The 22848-nt window shown below is 33.8% G+C and overlaps 1 protein-coding gene across 1 annotated transcript in view; it reads left to right on the top strand.

Annotated features, from left to right (window-relative positions):
• The window catches only part of glt1d1 (glycosyltransferase 1 domain containing 1), a 45642-nt gene that overhangs the window by 3524 nt on the left and 19270 nt on the right, over positions 1–22848 (top strand). The window contains 6 exon segments of the mRNA XM_051118068.1: positions 2501–2552; positions 3761–3797; positions 3921–3977; positions 18356–18454; positions 18580–18602; positions 18604–18630. Of these exon segments, the coding sequence (XP_050974025.1) occupies positions 2501–2552; positions 3761–3797; positions 3921–3977; positions 18356–18454; positions 18580–18602; positions 18604–18630 (295 nt within the window).

Below are 22848 nucleotides of genomic sequence, written 5' to 3'. Positions count from 1 at the left end.
CCCACTGAAACATTTCTGGAGAAACCTGAAAATATCTGTGAGCCCCTGTCCAAACTGACAGAGGTGAGGAGAAGAATGGCAGATAACTGCCAAATGCAGATGTGCAAAACTTGTCACATCATACCCAAAAAGACTTGTAAGGCTGTAAAGGTGCTACAACCAAGCACTGAGTTAAGGGTATGCATACTTATGCAATATGCTTATTTCAGTGTTTTATTGTTAATAAATTTGTAAAGTTGTCACAAATCTGTTTTGTGCTTTGTCAATTATGGTATATGGAGTGTAGATTGATGTAACAAAAAGTATGTAATGAAGGGGTATGAATACTTTAGCAAGGCACTTTAATTAATGGAATAGTTCTGTCATTCATGACCCATTCCAAACCTGTATGACTTCCTTTATTCTGTGAAACACAAAAGAAGAGATCATATAAGAATAGGAGACTAAGATCATTTAAGACTAAGGTCAAAGACCTTAGTTTGTCTTTGAAACACAAATTAAGACATTTTTGATGAAATCCAGGAGCTTTTTAGGTAGTAAGGACATTGTTAAAATAGTCCATGTGATTGTGGTTCAGCTGCAGTTTTATTAAGGTACGAGAATGCTTCTGGTGCTCAAAGAAAACATGTATTGAAAACTGACACAGAAGAGAAGAAATTGTAAAAAAAAAGTCGTTATTTTTGTGGGGGTTTTTTTGCACAAAAAGTATTCTTGTGGCTCCACAACATCACGGTTGAAACACTGATGTCACATGGACTAATTTAACAATGTCCTTAATGCCTTTCTGGGCCTTGAATGTGTCCGTTGTGTTCCTGTCTATGCAGGGTAGGTGTGTGTTCTGAAGATGAACAAAGGTTTTACGGGTTTTGAACAACGTGAGGGTGAATAATTAATGACAGAATTTTCATTTTTGGGTGAACTATCTTTTTAAAGAATGTACTGGTTGTTTCCATGCAGTTGGACATTTAATCTCTGTTTCTCACATAAAAACTCATATGGCTTCAGAAATCTTAAAATCTTAAGTCGTCATTCTTCAAAAAGTTTGTGCTTTATGGAAGTAGTAAAGTTCTGGAGTGATGAGCAAGTGAAGGGTTTTTATTTGTATGTGAACAATATGAAAGAGGATTATGTAAGATTACTAGTATATTGTTAATCTCTGCTAAGATTAGTCTTTAATTAGTCTTCAAATCTGTACTGGATAAAGTGGTCTGGATGACATGTTGTGAATGATTTTCAAAGGATCATGTGATGCTGAAGACTGGAGTAATGATGCTGAAAATTCAGCTTTGCATGGAATAAATTTAAAATATATTCAGTTAGAAAACATATATTTTAAATTGTAAAAGTATTTCACAATATTACAGTTTTTACTGTAATCTAATAAATGCAGAGTTGGTGAGAGTAAGAGATTTCATCTAAAACTTTTGACAAGTACACCAATAAGCCTTTGACCCCAAAAAGGCTGAAAGGATCAGGTATTATGTGGCATTTCTCCTTCTTTTTCATCTGTAAAAGACAGGGTCTGTATCCAAAGCCTGTCAGCTATGGTTTCAATTCATTAACCAGGTGTTGTAGATTCATGTGATCTGTTTGATTAGTACAGGCAGGCTCACACCCTTTTGACAGTCTTAAGGGAATAATTGTCACTGGGGAGCATAAGAACGATAAGAGCCCTTGCACTTCAAACGCATCTCCCAGAGAAGACCTCCTGCTGCTGCCGTTACTGACTAACCTTCACATCTCCTTAAAGAGAGACGAGGGACAGGGGATGATGAAGAGGAGATGTAAGGAAACCCTTGCGGTTTAGTTGCAATAATTTAAAAAAATAACAACATTCTGTCTGCTTTTTACTTATTCAAAATCATTGTTAGCACAACCCCCCAAAAAATCAAAGAAGACCTTATGTCTTATGTATGCGCGTGTATGCGTTTGTTTTGAGTTTGAATAAAGGCGGCTTTAGGTTGAGGCTTGACAGCAAGACAGAGGCATAGTCCAAACTTTATGACTTTTATTTTTTCGTAAAATAATACAAATACAAAGAGCTTCAAAAGCCAGAACCACATTGAAAATCTGAGATGTGAAATGTAATTTAAAATGGGAACAAGAGGTTTTAAGGTTCTGAGGAGCATAAAACAGAAACATCAAGGTCACATTTTTTATTTAACTTTTAACAATTTTTCAATTTAAAGGAAAAAACCTCAATATCTTCATCTTCGTCCTCTTCATCATCCTAGCTTCAAGTGTTACTCAGAGATTGCAGTGCTTTTATTTGCATGGCTTGACTTGTTTGATTTACAGATTTTTGGCGACCACTGACAGCTTTGATGTCTAGGAAAGTGTGGAATTGCGGTGAAATGAAAACGTTTGAACGCAGCCACTGTGGCGAACCTCGCTATCATAAACCAGTGCAGAAATCTGACTTTTCATGTTTCTTTACATGTTAAACATGTCAACTCACTTTCTTCATCTCTCTCTCTCTCTCTCTCTCTCACACACTCAGGTTTGCTGTGGCGTTCACTGATAAACTGAAAGAACGTGCAGAGGAGCTCTTGGTAAGAAATGAGTTTACAGGTCTACAATAATTTTTTTTAACATAAATAATAATAAGAAATGTTACTTAAGCAGCAAATAAGCATATTAGAATCATTTCTAAAGAATCATGTGACACTGAAAACTGGAGTAATGATGCTGAAAATTTAGCTCTGATCACAGGAATAAATTAGATTCTAAAATATATTAAAATGGAAAATAGTTATTGTAATATTATTGCACAATATTATTGTTTTTATTGCATTTTTGATCAAATAAATGCATCCTTAATGAGCGTAAAGACAGCCAAAAAAATAATAAAAAATCTAGTAGAAAATGTCCTTATTAAACTTCAAGTGTAGGCACATTAAACAGATAATGAGTAAATGAGGTAATAAAAATGCCAGTGTTTATTTCTAATGGTTTAGAGAAGAGTAAAAAAGGAGAGAGACAGACAACTACTGTGTGGCTGCAATGGCTGATGCTATAAATAATACAAAAAGGATTTAACGGCTAAAAATGCAATATCCTGCCTTCAGTCCTGTAATAGCACAGCATTAAAATCACTATTTTCATGTTTTATCCTCAAATGAAACCCCAGACACACATTACACACATGTGGAAGTCAAGGCAAACAGGATGTCTGTGTTTTTGTCACACATACACACCAGGGGTCTCCCTCTCCCAGGACTGATAACATCCAGCCAATTTCCCCTCCTTCTGTGTGAAATTATCCACTTTATCTCAACCATACATTTACATATTTTTTATTACCTTCCTGCTGCTGTATTGTTTTTTTTTTTTTTATTATTATTGTTTTGTTTTTTTCTGGACTGGTATTGATTTAGGCAGATCATGGATTTGCGGTGCTGCAGAGATTTTTTTTTTTTTTTTTCAGCAGATATTTTGTGATATTACATTAGTCAAGGACATGTTTTGGAGATGAACTTTGAACATGGATAACTCTATTATCATAAAAAGAGATATTTTCATGGTTGACATTTAGTTTTATTTTTATCTGCACGGCTTCCAGGGTCACAAAACCTTATAAAATATCAGTGAAAGAGACTAAAGTCATTCATAAAGTGATATTATCTCAAATGAGTAAAAAAAATTAACCAGTGGAGAAGTCATGGAAATTAATTTGTTTAGAAGGTCAAGAAAGCACATCTTACACTACTACTAATGTCCAGTAGGGGTTTAACTTTTATTTCTTGATCATTTTTTCCAGGTATGTGAGAGCAAGAAGATCTATGTACAGCCTCAAGGTAGAGTTTATTAATTCTGTGTGTTTCCTGATGGTATTACATTGAAGTTGTCTTTGAAAGGCCTTTGAATATATTTGAAATATTATGTAATTATTAAAACGTCTACTGTATGTGTGTTTCCAGGGATTGAGACCAGAGCGGCATCACATTTCAGCTGGCGTGACTTCTTACACAGCACAGGTGTGACACCTTCACCCACACACCTCTCCACTTAATGGCTGACGTCATTAAATATATGATAGACATAGAGGTAGAAGAGCATTAGATGAATTTTCAGACCCAGTTGATTAAGAACATATGCATTCATCATCATCCCTCTCAAACACTCTGATAATTTTGATAAGCAGCAGACGTCGCCCCATTAAATATACATGTGGTCTTCAGCCCTCAACACACTTGAAACAGGCTCAGGAGCACTCAAACTTGATTAGACACAACCTGATCGCCTTCAGGAGTGAAGAGGTTCTGCGTGTGAGTCTGTACATGTATAACATGCGTTTTTATTTTGAGATGGGGCAACAAACTGAAGGAAAGAAAGACAAATTAGAATGAACAAAGATGTATTTGTATTTTTTATATCAATTCCATCATTTTGGCTTGCCTGTTTTGGTGATTTAAAGGGATAGTACACCCAAAAATTTAAATTCTTTTTTTTTTTTTTTTTTTTTTTTTTTTTTGGTCAGTGTTTTATATTCAGTTTCTTAATTTTTCGTATAGCTGATAGAAAGGTTTGTTGGTGTTATAGACATTTGGATAAATGTTAAATTACAGTTTTGTAGATTGTTCTCATAGATACCATTCAAAAGTTTAAAATTAGTAAGATTTCTTGTTTTGTTTTTGAAATTAGTCTCTTTAGCTCACCAAGGCTGCATTTATCTGATTAAGAATATAGTAAAAACAGTAATATTGTGAAATATTATTAAATGTAAAATAACTGTTTTCTGTTTAAATAGATGTTTAAAAATATTATTTATTTCTGTGATGGTGAAGCTAAATTTTTAGCAGCCATTACTCCAGTTTTCAGTGTCACATGATCCTTCAGAAATAATTATAATATGCTGATTTGCTGTGCAAAAAAAGAGCAATAAAAAACATTTTTTATCATCGATGTTAAAAACAGTTGTGCTGCTTAATATTTTTCATGGAAACTGTGATACATATTTTTTCAGGATTCTTTAATGAATATAATTTTTTTAATTAACAAAAATGCAATTCTAACATTAGAATTGTCTTTACTGTCACTTTTGGTCAATTCAGTGCTTTCTTGCTAAATGAAAGTATTAAAAAAATAAATAAAAAATAAATAAAGTAAATAAAAACGTTTTTCAAAATAGTATATATAATATTATACATTACACACATAACAAAATATCAAACCAAATTGTATTTTATTTATTTAAAAAAACAGCACAACCGAACAAACATGTTTTTTTGAATCCAAATATATCAAAAAGAAAGTAGTTGTCAAAAGTTAGTTGTGAGAAAAAGATCAGTGTTGTTTATTTATTGTCAAATGCCACTTGATTTCATATTTTGTATCTAATGCAATGACATTCATATTTATAAATGTTAATAGTGTCCAAAAATGTTCAAATCAACACTTAAGTCACTCTTATAAATATGAATGTCATTGCATTAGATACAAAATATGAAATCAAGTGACATATACGACTAAAAAATAATAAATACAGTGGTAGCCAAAATTTTGAGAACAAAATTATTTTTACCAGCTGGTGAAATAGTTTTAAGTCAGTTATTTCTATCTTTTGCTGTAGTGTGTCAGTAGGAAATATTAGTTTACATTTCCAAACATTCATTTTGCCATTAATTGTAATAACCCAGTGAGATTTTTGTTTGCACAAGGAGTCTGACAACAGCCAGTGCTCCACACGGATATCTGATCTCATCATCATCCAGTCTGTCAGGAAAGGCATGAAGAAACAGAATAAACTGAGACAGACTAAATCTAAGAAAACTTTGGTAAATCTCCAAGAATCCTACCTACAAAACTACCTGAAAAACAGTGTGCAAGTGCACCTAGGGCAAAAGCTGCTTTAAACATAATGGGTGGTCACGGCAAATATTGATTTAATTTAGTTAACAGAAGTTGATAAAGAAAATCTCTTCATGACATTATTTTTACAGCATTTTTACAAGTGCCTAAAACTTTTAACAGTACTGTAGATTTGCAGGTAGGTTTCTTGAAACATCTTGGAGACTTTGCCACAGTTTTTCTGGATTTAGTCTGTCTCAGTTTGTTCTGTTTCTTCATGTCATTCCAGACAGATTGGAAGATGATGAGATCAGATCTCCACACAGAGAAAAATCTACAATTAATGTCAAAATTAATGTGTTACGGAGTGAGGGAGATGGGAAGTGGTTGGATCCAAATGCAAAGTTTATTAGACAAAGACATGGTCGAACACAGGCAGGGTCGAACATTGGCAAACAGGTATATTTGGGCAAGACACAAGAGTAATCCGTAAGGCAGGCGAGGGTTGTTCAATGCCGAATGTAATCCAAGGAACGAGGTAAACGGGTAATCCAAATAGACAGGCGAGAGTTCATTTGAGGGGTGAGTCCGAAATGACAACGCAAAGGGTAAAATCCAGGACAGGCAAGAAGTCCAGGGCAAGCGGAAGGCAGACAAGCCGATATAACCAGGCTAGCAAACAAGACTAGGATAAACTAACTAGCTGGTGAAGCTGAATTGTTTGGGTTTGGGGGTTTTTGCACAGCAAATCAGCATATTATAATTATTTCTAAAAGATCATGTGACACTGAAAACTAGAATAATGGCCGCTAAAAATTTAGCTTCACCAGCTAAAGTTAAATAAAAAAAGGGCTGCCCCTTTAATATAATGGCTGGGGAAACACTGACTCTAAATAAACAAACAAATAAATAAATGATAAATAACTCTAAAACAACCACTTTCTTTTGTGATATCTTTTGCTTGAAAAAGCATGTTTGTTGATTTGAAAAAGCACTTTTTATTGATTGATTAATTGATTTATTGGCTGATTGATTGTATGATGCCACTTGATTTCATATTTTATATCTCATGCAGTGACATTCCTATTTGTAAGTGTGACTTAGGTGTCCAAAACTGTCTATACGCTCTTGAGGCTGCTGTATATCGGTCCATCACTAATGAAAAGACCCACTTCCTATGAACATGCTGCCTTACTCTATAAAAAGCTAAATGTACAGAGATTCAAGGCCCAGAATATCTAATCCATTCTCCTGAGCTCATGCGCTGGCGTGTCGGAGTAATCTGCTCCAGTGCGCCTGCTGCTCCGCATTGAAGATTGATCTCTACATAAGCCCATGCTTGTTTGTGGAGACCCCTGGGGCTGGTGCCACCGCTCTGAGATCAGTCAACGCAAGCCTCGGCAGCTCTATCAAAGCAGGTGCTCTGACCCCCTACCATGTTGAGTAGATGCTGAAGTGGGTGATGGGATAGCTGCGATGTCATCTCTGGATCACACCCAGGTTGGAGGTCTACAGTTGTTTCGAAGTTTTTTAGGTGGAACGGGTTTTCACATGACAGAGAAGATCTGGGTGGTCCTCTGGGATTGTGCTGTATAGACCCCTTCATAGCACTGGGTGATGATGAGAGTCACGCCTGCAGGGGCTCATGGGAAATGAGGTCCTGATGCAGAGACGGTTTAGTGTGCTCAGAGATGTAAGCGGCAAGAGTGAAGTTTTATTTCTTTTATTCTTTTGCGAGGCTTTGAGCTGTCTGGAGGTGTAAGTGTGGCTCCAGGGGTTGATGTTAGTGGAAAGACATAATTCAGTGAAACTTGTGATGACTAGGTCATTCAACTTTTTTTTGGTTACGCTAGGAAGAAAAGCACATTTTTGCAGCGGTGATTAATCTTAAATAGGTTAATGGTTTAATCTGAGGTGTTTATTCATGTTATATACTGTATAAAACACTAGCCTAGTTCAAATTTGGGCTATGATTAGTCAAAATTAAATGGAATTGCGATATGGTTTGGTGTGATTTTCAAATTGCAAAGGCTGCAATTTAACTGAATAAATATATGTGATGTGTCATGTTTCATAGGGAAGCGTGGCACTGTGTTCACATATATGCAGTTTTTTGAAGTGGCTTGGTTTACAGTAAATGCTGCTCCTCACAAACTCCATCTTTGCATCTGATTGGAGTTTGCTTAAAACATACATTGAGGAATGCAATATGTGCCTTCCCATACTTGTAATGAGCAAAGCTTATAAACCAGCTGCTGTGAACAAAACAGAAACTTTAAGGGCTCCTTGTGTGTTTTTTTTTTTTTTTTTTTTTCTTCAGAATAAAAGTTTGATGGTTTAAGGTTATAACGGTTATAAATATTAGTATTGTAATTTGACAGTTGTAATAATAACTGTTACTAAATTATTATTTTAAATGATTTTTTTTATATTTTATGTACACTGCCGTTCAAATGTTTGGGATCAGTACGTTTTTTTTAATTTTTTTTTTTGTTTTTAAAATCACTTATACTCACAAAGCCTGCATTTATTTGATTAAAAATAGACAAAAAACGGTCATATTGTGAAATTAAAATAAAACTTAAAATAATTGTATGTGTGTGTGTGTGTGTGTATTTTTTCAGGGTTTTTTGATTTAATAAAATGTTAAAAAGAAAATTTATTTAAAATAGTAAATAGTCTTTACTATTACTTTTTATCTATTTAATGCAACCTTGCTGAATAAAAGTATTCATTTTTTTCAGGGAAAAAAAAAAACGGTTACAAAAGATTACTATTGCTATTCTTTTTCTAAATGCTATTCTATTTTCTATTCATCAAAGAATGCTGAAAAAAGTATTGGTTTCCAAAAAAATAAATAAATAAATAAATAAAATAAGTAGCACAACTGCTTCTAACATTAATAATAAATTTGCATATTATAATTATTTCTGAAGGATCATGAGACACTGAAGACTGGAGTAAAGGCTAATGAGAATTCAGCATTGCATCACAGGAATAAATTATATATTAAAGTACATTAAAATAGAAGACCGTTATTTTAAATTGCAATAATATTTCACAATATTACAGTTTTTTTTTCTGTATTTTCAATAAAATACAATGTACCAAATGTACAAGAGTATAACGAATGTATTAAAAAAAAAACAATAAAAATCTTACTGATCCCAAACTTTTGAATTGCAGTGTAAATATTACACTAGTATTTCTTATTTTGTTTAGAATTTTTTATTTAATAATAGTAATAATAATAATAGTAATAATAATATAAAAATATTTATCATAGTAATAAATAATATTAATTTATCATAAATATCAATATTCTTTTCCCCATCATAATAATATTCTTTTATCATCATATTGATATATAATCAAAAAATGTTTGCCCAAATTGTAAAACTCTACAAAGCGCAAACCTTTAATCACATTTGCAGTTTTTATCAGATTTTTTTGTTTTGTTTTATTTGATTTTTCATTATTTGACTTTTCATTTCCACAGCATGTAAAAACAAAGCAAACTTTGGTTATTCACTTAGATGTTTAGATGTTTAAATCTGTCTCTTCCTTTTTATGTGAACTGTTCTTGCCCAGAATAAGCTACGGTGTGAACTAGGTTATGCTCTTAGTAAAAGTTGCTACCTCTTTTAAAAATACTTTATCAGATTATCTGATTATATTTTTCCCCAGATATATATGTCACATAACGAACACATAAAAAATGTTCCTATGTGCAATTTAGTGCAAGTTCAACTGAACGACATAGATAGAGGCCCCTTTATTCATTTATTTGGGGGCAGATTTAACGCTGGAGTGCAATTCCATAAAAGCGCCGATGAGAGGGGAAAATTCTGCATGTGATTTTGGCAATGCACACATTAAATAACACAACTACAGCCAGATCATTTCCATAATGACCAGTGCAGTCCACCAAGAGCAGTGTATATTACTGCCTGCTTTATGACATGCTTTTTTTGGGGGGCATTAAATAATGGCGCAAATACCAGTAATCTGACGTGCACAAATGTTAGTAAATCACATTGCGTGGTTCATTTTAATACTCTCCTCCCATAAATTTTGGTTTTGAAAGGGACACTACTACAAGTGCATATTCAATAGAGTCAGGTACAAAAATAACTGAGTCCACGCCTTTACAGCGTTAATTCTTCACTGCGTGTCTTTAGTAAATCCTTACAGTACTATTAACGCCAAAAGACGGTTTGTGCTGGTGAAAGCTGTTAGTAAATTTGTCCCTTGATGTTCAGAAGTTAAGACTTTGTGGACGACTGTAATGAAATCATTTCAAGCTTATCTACTTGAAGTTGAAGTAGATATTCAGTACTGCTGGCCTAGTTATCCAGTCGCATTATCCTAACCCTAACCAGTTATCCAGTAATCTTTGAGTGATTAGAACACACTTTATAGACTGGGGAACGTACTACTCATGCTTTCATGGTTCTTATGTGCCATATAAATCAAAGTCTGTAATCTGGAATAAACACAGGAAGGACCCTGTTTGGGATCTCTTGAAGTGTCTTCGACTATAGGCAGTGTATTTTATTTTTATAAACTTTTGTTTTGGCAAAATTGCAGTTATGATGTTTTAAAGCTTCTTTACAGTCTGCAACAATGCAAGGCTAAAATGTTATGGAAAATTGTTTAGCAGTAGACAACAAATCGTAAACTTCTTGATGCTTACCTCATTAAATATACATGTGCATTGTACAGTCACAGAAATTTTCATGCTGTGTTTTGTCTTCATGGTGGAGGAAAAAGTGCTTTCCTCCACCATGAAGAACATTTTTACAGAGTTATAATAATGTTTAATAACTTCATAACTAGACTGTTAGAAAGGGTTCACAAATGTAGATTAACAGATTATAAAAAAAAATATATATATAAATAAAAATGTTAATGTGTTTGTTTGTATTACAAGTCACCCATTAAAACATTAACAACAACAATCATTTTAAAGTTGCTCTTTATGATCAGGGGCAGGCAAAAAAAAATGGTGTATAACCAGGAAAAACAGGGGAAAAAAAAGGGAATGAGGAAGACAGGTAATAGGGAAAACATTGTGTGTGCATCTTACGGTTTGTCCATATCAGTTTCTGTGGCACATGAAGATGAATATTCTCCTCCCTGTGGAGAGACGCACTGCTCTTACCTTTATTTGCCTTTAGTTTTTCCCCCACCTTCAGTGACAGGCCTGTTTGTTTATATCCTTCTCTTTTTCTTTCATGTGAACTCTTAGATCTCAAACTGTAGAAAGACACTCCTCTACCACTGCACTCACACATGGGCAAACCCACTAGATTGTCTTTATATTTATAAACCTTTGAGGTGTAATTCATCCTGCGGTAATTATATTTCCCTCTCAAATGCATCAGAGAAATTGTCAAAGCATTCTTAACTGATCCTACAGAGAGACTATAAAAATTGTCAAGCTTGTCTACAGTTCAGCCACTGCTTGAAAGCAGAAACATGATAAAAGAATGGATATACAGAGCTTTCATATATCAGTCTGTCTATCCATCGCAGGTCTAAAAAACATTGGATGTGAGTGATATGAATTGTGGCTGTTTACAGGGAAGTGGAGGACATATTCCCCCTGCAGTCTTGTTTGAGGATGGCTGTAATCCGCCGTAAACCACTCTCGTGCACAAATCCTCTAACACTAGATTAAAGTACACGACCGTGGACTTACTTCAAAGTTAAAGTTACCGTGGGAAAGAGTTTGCAAATTCACAGCATGCAAGAACCCTGCTAAAAGTTTTAGAAAGCAGACATGTTTCTACAGTCTAAATAAGGACTAGTGAATAAAACTTAAAGACTTAATAAATTTATGTTTGTCAGATTTTATGTGTGTGTGTATATATATATATATATATATATATATATATGTATGTATATATGTGTATATAATTATTAAAGTTTAATAATGACCAAGTATTACTTTTTTTAAAAAAATCACACCATAAGGCAATTTAAAATGTACTAAGGAGTGAAAAATGAGATAAACCCTTAGTTTAAAAGTTGAAATTTTAAAATCAATGCAAATATTATTTATTTTATTATATATTACTGTATATTGTTATTAATTTTGTAATATACTACTATTTTATTATTTATTTTATTTTTGTTAAATTCTTTTTTTAAAGATCCATGGACATTTACATTTGAAGTTTACATACACCTTGCAGAATCTGCAAAATGTTCATTATTTTACCAAAATAAGAGGGATCATACAAAATGCATGTTATTTTTTATTTAGTACTGACCTGAATGAGATATTTCACATAGATGTTTGCATATAGTCCACAAGAGAAAATAATAGTTGAATTTATGAAAATTACCCCATTCAGAAGTTTCCGTACACTTGATTCTTAATACTGTGTTGTTACCTTAATGATCTACAGCTGTTTTTTTTTTTTTTTTTTGTTTTTGTTTTTGTTTTTGTTTTTTTTTTAATAGTTGTTTATAAGTCCCTTTTTTTAGTTTGTCCTAAACAGTTAAACTGACTGCTGTTATTCAGAAAAGTCCTTTAGATTCACAGAATTCACAGATTCTGTGGTTTTTCAGCATTTTTATGTATTTAAACCCTTTCCAACAATGACTGTATGATTTTGAGATCCATCTTTTCACACTGAGAGCAACTGAAGGACTCATATGCAACTATTACAGAAGGTTTAAAAGCTCATTGATGCTTCAGAAGGAAAACGTTGCATTAAGAGCCGGGGGTGAAAACTTTTGAACGGAATGAGGATGTGTACTTTTTTTTTTTTTGGCCTAAATATATTTCAGAAACTACCGAAAATACTTACATTTTCCCCAGAAGACAAAATAAATTTACTCTTATCTTCAATTTCTTAATGTAATAAAATAACATGCATTTTGTATGAGCCCTCTTATTTTGGTAAAATAATTAACATTTTGCAGATTCTGCAAGGTGTATGTAAACGTTTGACTTCAACTGTATATGACAACTACAAAAAGAAATAATAGGCCTGACAGCTTTTTATTTTGCTTTTAATCAGCCTTATTACAAGTTAATTTAAATATGCCCTCTATACAAATGTAATCCCCATAAATATTTTGTTTTCTTGTGTGTTCAGAGTTTCTAGGATGTAGTAAAGCCTATTTTCCCTGCGGCCACATGGTGGAGTGCAGTATTCACAGTCTGTGAAGGCTAATCTCTCTGCTGAACTACTTTTAGCGTGGTTATTAGTCATGCTGTTACTTTCTTCAGGTAAACATTTAGACTGCACCCCAGTGCTGCAGAGCCTTTGAAATCGGACGTCACACTTTATCTTGAGCTGTATGTGTTTGATCATCTGTTCACATTCAAATACTGTTGCAGTGACAGTGCTCTGGTTCAGGCTGACATGCATGCTCTTTTAGATCCATAATAAAGCATGATGGTGCCTCTTGCAGATAAATGAACATACTTCAAAGCAGAAAACAAAAAAAGTTTCCCGTTTATCCTTCTCACTCATCCGCCCCTGATATATACGATCAGAATTACAGTAGTAGTGATTTGTGCCATACACTCAGCAGTTATTTATAATACATGCATCCGAACTCTCAGATGACATGAGATTAGAGCGTGTAATCAACCAACTTGAGTATAACTGTGGATTTACTTCAGATAAACTTCATTTATGATGTAACTAAATTCTCCTGGATATTTTAGCTTGTTTTTATATTTGTGTATCCTTTTTTATTTGTTTTGATGACCTTTTGATAAACCCTCATTTCTTTGGATGATTTATATGCGTTCGTTTTGGATTTGGATGTTTGAAAATGCTTTACTCGTGATGTATATTAACTGACCCTAATCTTTCTGCTGGTCTTGATATACCCAACAGCAGAATGTGAAATCTTAAAACTACTTCGAGTCTGTTTTGTTCTTAAGGAACTGCTTCAAGAGTGAGTATAAACCCACAGCTAAGCGGTAAAACATATTCAGGCATTCTTACGTTTTCTTTACTGTCTGCTTGTGCAGGTCTTTATGAATAAAAGATGTTTAATGGAACAGCTCCATAGTGCTATATAGTGCTGCATTGCAGACAACAGCTCTCCAAGAAGTGGATGTTTGTTCCAAACTATTAAGATCATTGCCTCCTATTCAAAATGAAAGATATGCACGAATTTTATGGCAGTAGACCAACTTTCAGAATCAGTTAGAAACACTGATATTGAAAAACTGAATATGAATTTCTGTGAATTACAGTTTTATTCTACTTTATTCTACTAAATGTCTAAACTGACATTTAACCCTCTGGTACAGCTTGTGTGACAGTCAAAAATGACAAACTTTTGTTTGTTTGTTTTTTAATTGAATGAAATGAGTGTACTATATATATAGATTTTTTTGTATTTTTGATAAATGAAAAATGCTAATAAAAAATGCAAAAAAAAAAAGATTTTTTAATTTTATATGAAATATATATTTTCCAAAACATGTATTACTCTTAAATTGAATGGAAATCAAATCTGTGAATCTGTGAAGTTGTTTCAAATTTGAGGTTAATATTTCCATAAAAAAAAAGAAAGAAAGAAAGAAGAGCTTTCAGTAAGTTTTTGTTTGGGCGCAGTACCAAATTTTACCACTACTTTTTATTTTATTATACTTTATTTTAAATTAAATTATAGTTATTTTATTTTTCCAGTGCGGCCATTTTAGACCACCAATAGTAACAGTGTGAATTTTTTTTTTTTTTTTTTTTTTTTTTTTTTTTTTTAGGACCATTTATAGGGAAATTAAATTAATTCCCCCCCGAAATTCTGTTTTTTTTTTTTTTTTTTTTTTTTTAATTTTTCCTTTTTAATGGTTAAATGAAATTTTTATTAATCAAAAAGCATGTCTAATTAGTTCAAATGAAATCTACAATTTAACATAATTTTATTAAAAGTTTAACAAAAATTACATGTTTACAGCCCCTTTTTTTCTCTATCACCTGATGTTTTCTTTTTAATAAATTCTGTGTTTTAGCATGTCTAATTATTTGAATGCATAAAAACAACTTTTATTTATTTATTCTTATTTTTATTTATTTATTCTGTTGTGGTGTATTTAAAATTTTCCGGTTATCAAATGAAGGCATAACGTATTTATTTAATTTATTTTTTAATTAATGAAAATTAAACACATTTTATTTTTTGGCAGATAAAGAGGATAATTGTTATTATTATTAAATATATTATTACATATAATATAAGTTTTTTATTTTTAAAATAAATAATGTTTTTAAACAGTGGTAGTAGTAGTATCACTTACATTCTACTAATAGTAATATATGTCTGGCACAATGTCTAAATGCTCAGGAAACTACTCCCAGAGCAGTTTTGGAGATGATGTTCATGTATTTATGTTCTCATTTAGTTAAACAAGATATGCTGAAACCAATGTGAGCGTCATGCGTGCTTTAGTGTTTGTAATAATCAAAGCCACATGTCGGCACCATTTGTTCATTCACACAGAAACATGCAGAACATGCAGGATTTATATTTAAATGGTATTCTCGTGGCTTAATATTTACAGATACTAGTTCATATCACAATTTAAGTGTGATGACGTACTTGTGGTTAATTCATCCAAACGTTTGACAAATTCTGTGACATTCCACATTAAACTGTAAATTCCCAACTGGATTCTGCGATTCAGAAATCATTGCAGAAATCGTAGGATTTAAGATTTTTAAATCATAAAGTGCCAAAACCTCTAACAAGTTTCATACCATTCAGATTAAAAAAATAAAATTAAAATAAAATTAAAATTGTGTTAAATCCAAATTGCAACTCAGCTTCCTGTTTCTGATTTAAAAAATGGAAATCTAACAGGAAATAATAAAACCCAGACAATACATATAATATAATGAAATATTAATATGTATTTTAGACAGCAAATCCTTAACCTGGCAAAATCATGTTAACCAATCTGTAACTGTTTGCTGATTTACTTGAAAAAGGTAAAATATCTAAAAGTTTAACTGTTTTTTCAAGTAAAAAAGAGAAACTACGGATGTGAATGTTGACTACCCTTTTTAGAAACAGCTTTATATACAGTACGGCTATTGTGAGTCTGTCGGCTTATCTAGCTATGGGGTAGATGAGGTGAGAACATCCCTGTCTTTCACTTTCTAAGTAAAAATTCACTCAAAGCCCTTGTCTGAGAGTTAAACCATTGTACAGTAAGCATGTACCCCTAGATCAGTCGTCTAATCCCGGAGCTTTACCTCATGTCACATACCTCTGTGTCCTTCCCCCTCTATGTGTAAGAGTGGAAGCTGTCCTCATTCTGACCTATGACCAGCCTTAGCCTTGTTGAAACTAACATCATTGATGAAAACTACACAAAACTGACTCCAGATCAGAGAGCAATTTCTGCTAAAAGCAACAATGCTCAACTTTAAGCAGCTTGTGTGTGGATTGTTCGTAGCCAAACAAGTAGCTCTTATGAGCAAGGTTCACAGGTCATTTCATTTATCACTCTTGTCCTCAGGCGTACGGCAGTGCTCGCTGGCTTTACCTGCTGAAACAGATAAAATAAAGGACTGTGACTGTAAAAATACAGTGTCCAAAAGATACAGTCAAGGTCGAAAGTTTACATACACCTTGCAGAATCTGCAAAATGGTAATTATTTTACCAAAATAAGATGCATTATTTTTTGTTTAGTACTGATCTAAATAAGACATTTCACATAAAAGATGTTTACATACAGTCCACAAGAGAAAATCATAGTTGAATTTATAAAAATGACCCCTTTCAAAAGTTTACATACACTTGATTCTTATTACTGTGTTGTTACCTGAAAGGTCCACAGCTGTTTTTTTTTTTTTTGTGTTTAGTGATAGCTGTTCATAAGTCCCTTGTCTGTCCTGAACAGTAAAACTGCCTGCTGTGCCTAAGAAAAATCCTTCAGGTGCCACAAATTCTGTGGTTTTTCAGCATTTTTTCCAACAATGACTGTATAATTTTGAGATCCATCTTTTCACACTGAGGACAACTGAGGGACTCATATGCAACTATTCCAGAAGTTTCAAACACTCACTGATGCTTCAAAAAGAAAACCGTTGCATTAAGAGTCAGGGGGTGAAAACTTTTGAACAGAATAAAGATGTGTACATTTTTCTTATTTTGCCTAATATAATATAACGCATGATTTTAGCTTGATAGACATGATAATCAAAACCAAACAGATGTTTTTTCTAGACACGACTGGTGCAATTTGGTTTTGCCAAATTGAAGTATTTATGCATTGTTAGTAATTGTCCAGTGAAGCAGACAGTTTATGATAAGATTTGATAACATTTTTGTCAACAGCGTTCAGGCCAGCACTGGCTCACATTTGACATGCAGTTGACTCGCATGTGTACGCATGCATACACTAGTGCTTATATTTTGTGGATAATCTGGAATAGGTGGGATTTAAACAAGGGATGATCTGGGGTAAAGCACAGATTTGGAATGAACATTCCCACAGATACCAGCTATCTACTAAACTGTGTCACATGGACTTGGTGACATCACCATGAACATCATTGTGCCTGTGGGTTATTTCAGGGCTGTTAATCAGTTAAAAACATAATTATTGCATGATGCACTAATGGACAAATTTAATAAGATCATTCTTTTGCAGATGCCATTGAATTCAAGAATGTTTCTTGTGAAAAGTACTTGGGCTAGGATTGTATTGTCCATTGGTAGGAAAATCGCATTTGTAATTACTTAAACAGTCTTAGTTTTTCCTAATTATCCCTTAGTGATTTTCTTGTCTCCAGTGGTCATTCTATGATCCAGATGTTCTGCATTAAACCAAAGAATAGACATGGTGGCTTATAAAAATGGTTGTTTCTTCTTGTGTATACTGTGATATATAATGTATTTAAAATGTCATGCTATGACATACTTACTATTTATATATGCCATATTGATAAAGTACTCGTCATGCACGCTACTTTGAGCTTGCAATTAGTTTTGCACTCATTGCGTCTCTGACATCTCTATGACCTTGTTTGATGGATTAGCCTCATTACGGATGGAGGTACAGCATGTATGCATTGATTTATGTCACATTACATTTCGTTGCTCAGAAATGCTTAAACATCTGATTCAGGATCAGCAGTTTCTCTGCACATGTAGTCGGGTGTTTCTTCAACTATTGGCACTTTTGACCCTGATGACAAGCATTCAGTGGTGGAAATGACATTTAGACAGTTTTGGGATAATTTGATGGACTCTTTTGTCTAGCAAAGGTTAATTTCATAGCTATCATTTCATGTGTCCTAAATACACCCAATTAAATAACATTTTTACACTTTTTTTCTCTCAGATATAGTTTGATTGGAATCTAATGGTGTTGTATGTATAAATCATTAAGCAAAACATTCAAAATTCTTTGTTATTTTACTCTTAGTTTAGACTGTCATAGTTTTAAAATGCTATTTTTATTTGTATAGATTGAAAGTCTGTGAAATGTATCCTTAAAAGACATTTGAAATATATCAAAAATAAATCAGAGTTGGCAAGGCTGTCTCAATGTGACTCTTTTATCTTGGGTTTTAGGCGTGCGTACCAAGCAAGTGGAAAATCTACGTGTGTTTCTGCTGGTATGTGGAGTCAGACGAGTTAAGGATCCTCTGTATCTTCTAGAAGCTTTTGAAGGTATTGCTGTTTTGTAAAATCACAGTTCAACCTCAGTCCTTGTGCAAATTAAACTGTGATGTATGTCACTGGTTAGTGTTTAATTGTGAGTAATTGTGGATTAAATTTGATATTTCCTCTTATAGAATGGCACAGTCAGAACCCCCCTAGTGGTCCTCATCATCATTGGTCCAAAGGTAAGCAAGAAATAATGTACTGTATTGTTTAGTTGCGACAATTAATGGCTCTCAAGCCAGATTCAAGATTTTAAATTTGAAGATCAGAGTAAATTTAACCTTTTTTGTCTTCTGGGAAACATGTAATGATCTTCTGTAGCCTCTGAAGGGCAGTACTAAATGGAAAAAAAATATGATATTTAAGCAAAATAAAAAAAAAACGTACACATCTCCATACTGTTCAAAAGTTTCCACCCCCGGCTCTTAACCCTCAAAGACAGAGACAGCCGCTTGCAGCTAAAAAAAAATAACTATTGTTATTAAATATCTAATAACTTGAACCGCTCATCCAATCTGAATGCTTTAAAAAGTACCGCAAAGCTGAGATTCTCCGCTTTTCTCCTGTATCACGTAATTCTTATTTGGATATTCAGAGGCTCCGTAGTGAACGTGATTATGTCATAACATTTTGATCGCATTGATTTGTCAGAGGAAACCAATGCATTTCGTTCCTCTCAGCCAAGCAGGAACGATTGTTGACGTTTAGTCCCACCCCCCCTGCCCAGATTGGTTCAAACTGTCATCTATTCAACCAATAAACATAGTTTTTGGACTTTTAAACCACCAATTAGCTTTTCTTTGGAAATTTGAACAAACTCAAAGTGAAAGTAAAGTACATTGTGCATGCATGAAATCAAACACAAAATAGCACATTTGCATGACAGCACTCTCTGAAAAAAGCATAGAAAAACACATGACAGAGCACTTTGACACAAAACAAAACAAAAGCAAGGATGAAACAGCAGTACATATCCGATAATGCGCTGGAATTTGTTTTCACGTTGCTATGTGCTGTCCCGGTAAAACATCTCTAAAACATCAAAACTTCTCATATAGTTTATAAAGATCATTTGCACTACTTTTTTCTGTTGCACTCTGTATATTTTTTCTCATTTTGTGTGTAGTTTGTAAATCATTTGCACTGTTTGTATATTTGTTACACAAGACCGTTTGTGCAATTGTTTTCACTACTTGCTGCACTGTTTGCGTTTGTTGTTCATACTTTAAAAATATATTTCTCTGAAAAAAAAACCTCACCTTTTATTTATTTATTATCTTTTTTAATGTGTTTTTTTTAATTACATAATACTGTTTCCATCCTAAACATTTTTGAGCACATCTATATTGTCAATAAACTAAATAGACCTCTTTTTCACTAAAAAGCGCCTGTAACAATATTGTAATAAATGGATATAACTTGCTTGGGGAATCATATATGTAGATAAAATTTTATTTTGAAGTGTAAAGCACCCAAATACAACTTTCTAAAGAAAAAAAATCCAAACTTCATGAGTTTCTGTTTGAGTGCACAGTAAAAAACCTCCAATTGTTGCTTGCGATTTTCTTAAAATTTTGGAAATTCATTCATTCTTAGAGAAGACAAAAGGAAAATTGGGCCTTTAAATTAGCTAGACTGAAACTTCAAGTTCTCCTGTTTACAATAATATATAGCACTTGATGCTGACTGCTAGAATAGGTCTGAAAAAACAAAGAAAATTGCAGGCGTGTCAGGTGCCCCGAAAATGTCCTAGGTCTTTAAGGGTTAATGCATCATGTTTCCTTCTGGAGCATCAGTGAGCGTTTGAACTTTCTGTAATAGTTGCATATGAGTCCCTCAGTTGTCCTCAGTGTGAAAAGATGGATCTCAAAATCATAGTCATTGTTGGAAAGGGTTCAAATACACAAAAATGCTGGTAAACCAAAGAATTTGTGGGACCTGAAGGATTTTTCTGAAGAAGAGCAGGCAGTTTAACTTCAGGACAAACAAAGGACTCATGAACAACTATCACTAAACAAAAAAAAAAAAACAGCTGTGGATCATTCAGGTAACAGCACAGTATTACGGTTCAAGGGGATATAAATGTGGGAAATTCCCTAGATAATCTGTTCCTCGAAAGAAAGTACTTGACAAGCCCTGGTCTAATTATTCCAGTTAACACCCATTCCCCCTGCTGTCACCACAGGTAAACCCATGAAACAATTTCACATGTGTTATCCGCTCACGTCTCGTTAACATCTCCAAAAGCCCATAACACATCCTTACGTGCTTTTCAAAGAAGCCGTGTTAGTGTTGGCGCATGTGGGCAGCATGTTTCTGTAGATTCCAAGGTAGTGCTAATTGGATGTAGGAAAGATAACAACATTAGCATGCATTAAGCTGGACTTATCAGAGGCATTTAGAGGCTCACTTGAGCTAGAGCATTGGAATCATGCAGAGGATTGGGGATGTGGGGGACTAGCATAAGCTGTGGACTGTTCGTAGGCCTGCAGTGCTATATGATGCTAGGGGAGGCTTGTTAGCTGCTACGAGCTAATGGCTAGCCCGTGGCAGGCCATCTGCCACTCCAGATTATGTGCCAAGCCTAGGTGCTGCCATTCTGCCAACCCCATAGAGAGGTCACCCTCCCCCTCTGGGCAGAATCTAGTCACAGACATGGTCAAATATTTTTAGAAATAAAGAGATTTAAAAGATTGAAAAAAGGGAGGAGGAAACAAACAACCTAAGGCAACAACAACAAAAAAAATGTTTCTGTCCCTAAGTGTGTCTGGGGAAAAGGTTAGAAAAGAAACAGGAACTAAATGAGCCCATATTACTTCCTTTCTCAAGCTTGAAAGTTTTGTAGAAGTCTGACTGCACATGTTCAGCTTCATTTGGGATTGAGCGCCAGTGGTGTTTTCATTCCATCATATGTTTTATTCTTTTCTGGCTGGGTGTCAGATGCAGCCCATGGAACCATATGGTACAAAGTTGTGAAATTTGGCACACTGACTAGTCTAGGTCTAATGGTGTGTTCAAGTCCTCCTGGGAAGTTTGTATTTACAAGTTGGGAAGTTGTAATTATGATGGGTCAGATGGGTTCAAATCACTTTGGTGAGCATTAAATTAAATTTCCCCCATTTTTCTAAATGCATAGATCTTATTGTGAACAATTCATCTGTGACCATAAAACGTATCGGATCCATTTAAATTCTACACAGAATGCTATATTTTATAGTAATGTGGAAGAGATGAGAAGGAGAAACAATTAGACAAAAAGCACTAATGAGTAGAAGAGATGAACACCAACATAAATGACACAATTTTCAAACTCTACATCCTCAGCATCATTATAATTACAGTTTTGCTTTAGTAACAGTTTTATATTGAATCTAAACGGGTAATCTATTAGACTGTGGCAGTTATGCGCTGTCAAATGCAGCTATACCAAGCTCAATGGCTCAGGCCCAAGCTATAATATAACTCTTCAAATGCAAATGAAGAACACTATTGGTTATTTAAAAAAGGGCTGCTTTATATGTCCCGCCCTGCCTTCCTGTTTGAGTTAAAATTATGTCAATACAAAGAATAACGCTGCATGTTTCAAGGGATTTCGGTGGACCTTTTAAGGGTGATTAAACCCTGCCCCTCTCTTACGTTTTACTGAAAGCACATTAGTTTTTAAACGGAACCTCTACATCTTAAAATCTAATCAACAACCAATGGTTGGAACCAAGTCTCCACCATGCCATGATGTTTCACTTTGATGTACTTCACTGAAGAAAATATCTATCACTGCTTCCTGGTTCATTGTGACTTGTGTTGTAAACTGAATTCTTATATGTTCTACCATAATTAAGTTGGCTTGAAAAAGTTGGTCTGACTCGGGTTGCTATATCTTTTCTAACTGATCTGGCTTATGGTTTTCGTAAACCAGACTGTCAAACCACCAAAAAATCCCATAGACTTACGTTGACGGAATGTTCAAATAAGCCAACACTCTTCAAACTCCAACTGACAAAATTAAATTCTAAACTCCAAGAATCCTTTGAGACTAAATCAAGCTTCACTTCTATGTACTATTACTAATCCATTTAGACTCATTCAAACTCATCTAATATTTCTAATCTGTTTAAATCATTTCAACCATATCCTAATCATGCTAACAACATGCTATTAACATGCTAATTATGCTAGCAACATGCTAGTAACATGCTAATCATGCTAGAAACATGTTAGCAATATGCTAATCATGCTAGTAACTTGCTAATCATGCTAGAATCATGCTAGTAACATGCAAATCATGGCTAGTAACTTGCTAATCATGGCTAGTAACATGCAAATCATGTTAGTAACTTGCTAATCATGCTAGAATCATGCTAGTAACATGCAAATCATGCTAGTAACTTGCTAATCATGGC

Source organism: Labeo rohita, chromosome 8, assembly GCF_022985175.1.
Source record: "Labeo rohita strain BAU-BD-2019 chromosome 8, IGBB_LRoh.1.0, whole genome shotgun sequence".
In the NCBI taxonomy this organism is placed as follows: domain Eukaryota; kingdom Metazoa; phylum Chordata; class Actinopteri; order Cypriniformes; family Cyprinidae; genus Labeo; species Labeo rohita.
This window is presented reverse-complemented; position numbering and strand designations above follow the sequence as displayed.